This window comes from Stegastes partitus, unplaced genomic scaffold (assembly GCF_000690725.1).
Source record: "Stegastes partitus isolate 25-593 unplaced genomic scaffold, Stegastes_partitus-1.0.2 Scaffold70, whole genome shotgun sequence".
Lineage (NCBI taxonomy): Eukaryota > Metazoa > Chordata > Actinopteri > Pomacentridae > Stegastes > Stegastes partitus.
Window position 1 is genome coordinate 600998 of NW_007577801.1, and position 7614 is coordinate 608611.

Here is a 7614-nt window from a genome sequence, read left to right on the forward strand (position 1 = left end):
TAACTAGAATCAAACTCAAAACAAAACTCAAACAAATTCCTGTCTGTGTGTCCTGATGCCGTGAACTCACCTGTAAGACTGAAGGATGTCGATAATTCCTAAAAAGATGAGCAGGCTCTCGTCTTTGTGTTTGGCAGGAATTCCACCCAATCTGAAAAAAAGATTCATTTACCAGCTTACATTAAAATTAAACTGATGGATTTCAGAATTTTCTGCATTCTGGGATAAATGTGTAGTTGTGGCACATACAATACAGCTGATTTCCTGAATATGTTTTTAGAGTTTTAAGTAGTTGTCACAGCAGCATCTTCAGTATTTGTCATTTGGATCAGACAGAACAGTTTTATTTATACAGTTTTTGTAAAAAGCCACTAAAGCAACAGAAGAGACTTTTAAGACTTCAAGAGACCTTTTACAAACTTAACAATTAAATCATTTGGGAATTCTTTCAGCATATCAAAGCAAGTATGTCAACTTTGCTGAAAAGAAACGTCTCCACAATAGAAACCTCTGATATGAAACCATGCTGTTAAGAGAGCATTTTACAAAGTCATAAAAACCCATTTTCTCACGTGTCATCGTCTGTCCCTGGTTCTGTGTCCTTCACGTTCCCCCGGATGGACTCCAGGGCGGTGGAGTAAAGGAACTTCTGTCCTTTCCTGCTGTCGCATCGGCTCCCTCTGACCAGCGGCTTACGATCCAGAACATGAATCCCCAGCAGGAGGCTGTAGTCCATGATCTTAAAGCTCTCCAGCACCTGGTTAAAACGCACAAACCCAACATAAGCATCCAAACTGAAGAAGTAACGAAAGTAGGTCTTGTTTCAAATCCTCCTCTACTTGTAGCTGAGGATTCTAGTGCTGAAGGACAAAACCCTTCTTTCTCCTTGCTGCCATGTTCTATTACCCAGTAAAGGTTTATCCATGCTGGTGGCTAACAGTCATGCAGGCAAAGCAGACAATGGTTCTGTTGACCCAGACCACCAATAAGGGCCCCAGAAGCCCCTGATTCAGCTTGTCTGGTGGTTTTATGTAATCTATAGAACTGCACAAGAACTTAAATTACATTATCAGCTAAGAAAGACCAGCAGTATTGGCTAATTTGTGGCTTTCTGAGGTGTTCCCACTGTACATATTCCTGCATAATGGTGCATTTTAGCAAATATCCACAATATTTCTCACACAAAAACCCAACTGGTGGGGTTCCTCGCTAAAAGCAGTCCCACCGGTTGGATTTTTATGTGAGAAATCTGAACAACTATCGTATTGATTGCTATGAAATCTGGTGCAAATGTTCACCTCAGAATTAACAAATCTGATGATCCTCTGACTTTTTGTCCACCATCAGGCCAACTATTTATTCTGTCTTGTACTTTGGTTTGTAAGATAAGTTAAAATAAGATAGCCTTTATTAATCCCACGATGGGGAAATTTGCACTGTAACAACAGCAAAGATAGTGCAGGCATTTAAGGAATTACGTCTTATAATAAAAATAAACCAATATATATATAAGGACTGGTTCTAAAAAACAACATTATTGCACATATCAGTGGTGTTGCACAGGGTTTGGATTAATAGAAACACTGATTTCATTACTGCACAGTTTGTAGAAAGACTAAGGAAATGGTATGTGTTCTAGTGTATGTAGAAAAATAGATGTTGCTCAGGGTTTTTAAAGCGCAAAATATCCATAAATCACAGGATATTGGACCAACGAGATGTGTAACAGTTTTGTTTTGTTTTTTTTTTGACAGAAATGCTAACATTCCCATCAGCTGTGTTGTTTCTTTGTGTTTATTAGCAAACCCAAGCATGCAAACACACTGTACCGAGTTAGTGAACTTGCTAAACAACACATCTGAGGGGTGTAACATGAAGCAGCGTCGATGTAGTCCGGCTTTATTTGAGTTAGCTGGCTTGACTACTAAACTGAGTACCAGAAGCTTGGTTGAATTTCTTTCTTTTTTCATCAGCTTCTGTTCGAGCTGGCATAAAAAAAGAAAGGTGGTATTGACTCTTCCTCTGCACAAAATGAACTAAACAAGAGAATATCTAAAAATGCATGACATGAAACACACTGTTACTGCAAAAGATGCAAGAGAAGACTGCTGGTATAAAATTGTCAATGATGTGAACTGATGGAGTTATTTTACTACTACTTACTGCATATTTTATTAGAACTGTCAAATTTCACATGTTACACATTTAGACATGATATTGAAGTAGTTTATTAGGTGTGATTCTGTCCCATAATGAAGACTTTGTGTAAATTGCTTTAGTTTTAGATCAAATCAAAGTGGAATTTATGCTTTTGATTGAATGTTCTCTGTGGAAAATTCATTTTTTTTATCTGGTAGCTGCAGCAACAGCAGGGTAAAACAGGAACAAATATAAAAAAACACTTTTTTATATTTTCTGCATCACCGGTGAATGCATGCAGGTTTCCATGGCAACACAACCCATATAGTGCGCGCTACTATAACTGCAGGGTTTCCTTCAGTGACACTGATAACACACACGTTTGCAGTTATAACACATTCCCTCTGCTGAGAACCTGTATCACTCACAGAAAGCATCATCAGGAATAGAAGTGTGAGCAGAACCTCCTCCGGAGCAGGTTAGCTGTTTGGTTACTATATTTATCACTACAACTGACTGACATGTGTTGAAGTTAAATGTCAGTGCTATGACCTGAAATCATGGAAAGGCCTACAGGGATCTACCAATCTGATAACCAGCTGAGGGCAACTTTCTGGTGCTACAGTTTGCACATTGCATTTATGCTGCATCCAGAAAGAAAAATATAAACACATTTCTAGAGATTGAATGCTTTTCTGCTACTCTGGGATCCCCTAGCTGTCTTACTAAAGTAGCATCAAGCAAACATGATCAATATATTGATCATTTTTACTGAGAATATACCACATAGTGTGTCCATAGCTACACTTATAGCATGAAATTGGGAAACACTAAAAAGACATGTCCTTAGACGGATCCTGTCTTTGAATTAGGACATCAAGCACAAACGTCCCTGGTCATTATTTGGGACATTGTGCCACCTTTTTGGTCTTTGTGCAGCTCTTTTGCCAACACATATTATCATTTTAGTAACAAGAATCTGACTCATATAATAAAACAGGACTGGTGACGCAGCACAGTGCTTTTTAAAACCACCCAGAGTTACAGAACAAAGCTGGAAATTGACCTTTTGGAAGCACAAGCAGTCCCCACCTAAGGAGGTTAAAACTGGATCTGCAAACCAAAAGTACAGAGCAGCGTAAGCCTCAATCCCCCTGACCAAACACTGATGTCATCAAGTAACTCCTGCACACAAAGAGGTCCTTAATAAGCACCGTGTTACCTAATGCACTCGCCGAGGACGGGCCCACCCAGACGGACTGGTTTGTGCTCCAGAGTCCAGCTGCTCAGCCCGATCATGGGTCAGGTGCTGAGTGCTAATCCTGTTGTTTCTCACCAATGAAATAACAGGCAGGCAATAATCATTACGGTCATTAAAATAGCTCGAGTGAGCAGCTCGACGCACCGGCCAGCCGCGGTTGCGTAACATTATCAACGTGGAGGAGTCGTGCTGCGATCATCGACGGAATTCAATTCGTCAGAGAGCAGAGCTAAACCCGCCATGAGTGGTCTTAGTTTGGGAATGATAAGTTGATTGAAGCGATTACGGTGGAAATGTAATGTCTTTGGGCAACATTTCAAAACATCACGTTGGGCTGCATGTGGTTGGGGCTTGGTCTGTTCCAAAACTAACTGACGAGTTAATTAATAACAAAAAATAAAGAGGTGGTTCCAGTCTTATTCCAAATAACATAATGATATCAGTATAGACAGAAACATCTATTCATTGGTACAGTCTCCATTTGCAACATGCCATCTGACACATATAATACAATCCAAGGCAAGTTATCTGGATAAACACTTCAATTGTTATTCTGTTTTTTGTGAAGGCCAACACTTTAGCTCATGACAACAGATCCCAAAATCCCAGCTCTGGTGTTTAAACAACTTTGATTGACTTATCAGCAAGCTGTGATAATCCAATGGTGGCCAATGGTGGTAGGGGAGCAATTTGTGACGTACTATTGTTCTTAGATGCAGAATGGACCATAAAAACTGAATTCAATGGTGGTGACAGCTGCTCAACTAGACATCTAATAGCCAGCTGATGAGGGCGCACCACTGGTTTGGCCGGATGTTAATTCAATTTTCGTAGCATATACGTGATCCCCAAAGGATTCCTTTAGAGCCATCCTTAGGCCATAGCGTCGGTTCTTACACAAGAAGTTTCATAATCAAGCAGATTTTGATTCATCTGACTCATCACATTCCTGCTCCCTGGAAGATGAACCTTTTCAAAGTTATAAAACCCTCTGACCACATCTCCAGCAACACTCTAAAGGCAGCTTTGACATGTTTAGTCACTAGCAACACATCCAGATGAGCAGCTAGTAGGTCATGTTGTTGGTCTGAGCAGCATGTTTTAAAGTATAGTGAAAATTCTAAACCACTGTCCTAAATATCTGCCATTCAGTTTGATTTCATACCAAAAATCACAGCCTGCTGTGCAAAAAGATATTCATGTTAGCGTACCCGACAGTCCCTCTGCAGGGTCTTCATCAAGGCGTTGTAGGTGTCTTGGTCGAAGTGCAGGCCCTCGTGCATCTCCTGGAAGTCCAGGTCTTTGAACGTGGGCGAGGCTTTCCCTCGTTCTTTACGTGAAGCGCGGCGTTTGTACGAAGAACCCTTCAGGTCGTACTTGTAGTGCATCTTCATGGCTCGTGGCAGAATGTTGTTCATCACCACCACTCGGACGGTGACGCCGCCACACTGGATGCAGTAGAGGCCGTAGAACTTGGGCAGCAACGTCCTCGGGTTCTGATTTAGATTCTACAAAGAGACAGACATGTCTTAGTGTCAGCTGATAGATGATTGCGGTTCATGAAGAAGACGTCAGATAGGAAAAAATTATAAATCAAAGGGCTGACAAAAACTGAAACTTAGATACAGAAAGCCAAATGGGTCATGTTCCAGGTCGAGTTTCTAAAGTGTCAGACGTGTGCCAACACAGGAAAAAAACTGTGAGCTCTTTCACCACGTAACCTGTTTAAAAATAAGGTGGTTTTTAGAGAACAAATCGAATCACCAATGAGCTGCAAGTAAACACAAGCTGTGGGGCAATTAGGTTATTTCAGGAAATGTACATCATCGAGCCACATCCTGGTGTTTTATGAAAACCTTCTCACTCAAAGTCAAAAATAAAGCAGATTTACTTCCACAGAAATGTAGAAGGAACCTTCAAGAGCTCATGTAGAATAGATGTAGGGCAGATATCGCCAGTTATAATCTTAAAACATCCTTATAATTGTTTTGCAGAAACATTTTGATATCTAAAAACCTGCAAATTTAATGAAAAACATCCACCAACCAAATAGATCCCATAGGGCTGAAAATAATAGAAAACCTGCAGTACGCTACAGGGGTTTAGTACAAATGTTACCTCTGATGATAAAACTTTTTGTTTTGCATGTTTGCCCACTGATGTGTTGATGTAGTATATGAGGGTACCTCTAGAAGTTCTCGGCCTCACCATGAAACAAGGGGCCCAACTCCTACTTTGGGGCACAGCTGTAACTATAAAGCCTGATATCACCGGCCACCAAAACTCAAATGTCAGAAGCAATCACAAAATAGGAGAGGAAAGGTTCTTGTTCTACTACTGGTCACTATTTTCCTGATGATGAAGTCATACATGCTGCTGAGAAGCATCTGGAGGCTCAACATGTGACCTTTGTCCATGAAGGGATTGCAAAGCTTGAACATGGCCGGGTCAAGTGCAGCGAAGTTAAAGAAGAACATCCATCCATCCATTATCTACACACCGCTTAATCCTCATGAGGGTCTCATGGGGGGCTGGAGTCTATCCCAGCTGACTCACGGTGAAGGCCCTGGACAGGTCACCAGTCTATCACAGGACTACACTTAGAGACAGACAACCAAGCACACTCACATTCACACCTACGGACAATTTAGAATCACCAATTAACCTCAACATGTTTTTGGACTGTGTGGGAGGAAGCTGGAGAACCCGGAGAGAACCCACGCTGCACGGGGAGAACATGGAGACTCCACGCAGAAAGATCCCGGGTGTCCTCACCGGGACGCGAGCCGGCAACTTTCTTGCTGTGAGGCAACAGTACTAACCACTGCTCCACCTTGCAGTCCTAAGTTTAAGTTTAATTTAGGAACCATCTTTCTCCTGTGACGTTTTTCTGGTGAGGCTGAGAACTCTTTGAGGTACCCTTGAATCAGTAATATCTGTGTTAGTCTGCATGTGATCAGACTGTTTGCTGACCATATAGTAACCAGGGAGAAGCTTCTGCAGGAACTCGGCCTCTTTGTGCTGCACCGTCTTGATGATGAACTCGTCGTCGCTGGTGAGGTAGAACCAGGAGCTGCTGGCGCCGGGGTTGGACAGCTCGATCAGGGGCTCGTTGCAGATGGAGTACTGAAATTTCAAAATGAAGCAACGGCGTCAGCGCAACCAAGTGTTGCGACCAAACTTGCACCACATTGTGCTGAATCAGACTGACGGTGTGAATTCGTCTCTTGCGCTCACCAGATAGTCGTCTGGTTTGATGCCGAAGAGCTCTCTGAAGTAGCGGAAAGCCAGCGGGGCGTACGTTTTCAGACGGAAATCTGGGAAGCGATGTGCTGGAGTCAGGTTGCTGCCCTCACTGGAACACACACAAAATACCTGATAGTTGGTATATGTGAAGAGATAATTGCAGCATAGCATGTTAAGTAGGAAATGCACAGAAGTGAATCATAGAACCAGTAATGACTGAATTCCATTTCCCATAATGATGTCAAAGAGAAGTCAAAACTTCTGAGAACAGAGGAGCTGCTGAGTTGTGGGGTTTGCTGCTAAACCACAAGTAATCAGGTTGTGCTCTTCCAAAAGGGACTTTCCTATTTTTTATGTACTTTTTTTTCTTTTAAAATCATATCCGATTTTTTTTTTTTTTTTTTACAGCCTTCTTTGTTTTATATAAATAACAGCAGGTTAAAGTTTTGTCAGGGTCATTCCAAGTTCATTCCTTTTTATACAAATTCAATTATTATTAATATCCTCGAACAGTTTTAGCTTCAAGCTAGAGAAGACTGAACAACATTTATTAAACCGAGCTGACTCACTCGGTCTTGCATTTTAATTTTTTGGACCACACAGACCAAATTCTTGGATCGTGCAGTGAGATGTGCCGTGTAACGAGGCCAATCTTGGATTTATGAGTCAGCTTACTTAAATCACAAATGTTTTCTGAGTCGTACATTTTCCAACGACATGTTTTATAATCCATAAGCAGTACAAACAAAATCACATTCCCAGTAGATTTTAGGGTGAACGCTTCAAGACATCGCCAGAAAAGGTCTGTATGGGTGTTAATGATCGGAGGCGGATGGAAAAATACCCGTTTTGTAAGTTGGGCGTGACATTAGCCGGCAGGAAGTAGAAGTGGTGCAATAAAGAAGTGAGTGCGTACCTGGGCAGGAAGACGCTCTCCACCACAGAGAAGTCCTGCATGAGGACATCTC

The 7614-nt window shown here is 41.7% G+C and overlaps 1 protein-coding gene across 1 annotated transcript in view; it reads right to left on the reverse strand.

Moving 5' to 3' along the window:
- Nucleotides 1-7614, reverse strand: part of LOC103353417 (phosphatidylinositol 4-phosphate 5-kinase type-1 beta-like) — a 21342-nt gene that overhangs the window by 7963 nt on the left and 5765 nt on the right. The window contains exons 3-8 of the mRNA XM_008276395.1: nucleotides 7563-7614; nucleotides 6638-6755; nucleotides 6374-6526; nucleotides 4612-4908; nucleotides 573-757; nucleotides 71-151 (exon numbers count right to left, since the gene is read on the reverse strand). Of these exons, the coding sequence (XP_008274617.1) occupies nucleotides 71-151; nucleotides 573-757; nucleotides 4612-4908; nucleotides 6374-6526; nucleotides 6638-6755; nucleotides 7563-7614 (886 nt within the window). The remainder of the gene's footprint in view (nucleotides 1-70; nucleotides 152-572; nucleotides 758-4611; nucleotides 4909-6373; nucleotides 6527-6637; nucleotides 6756-7562) is intronic.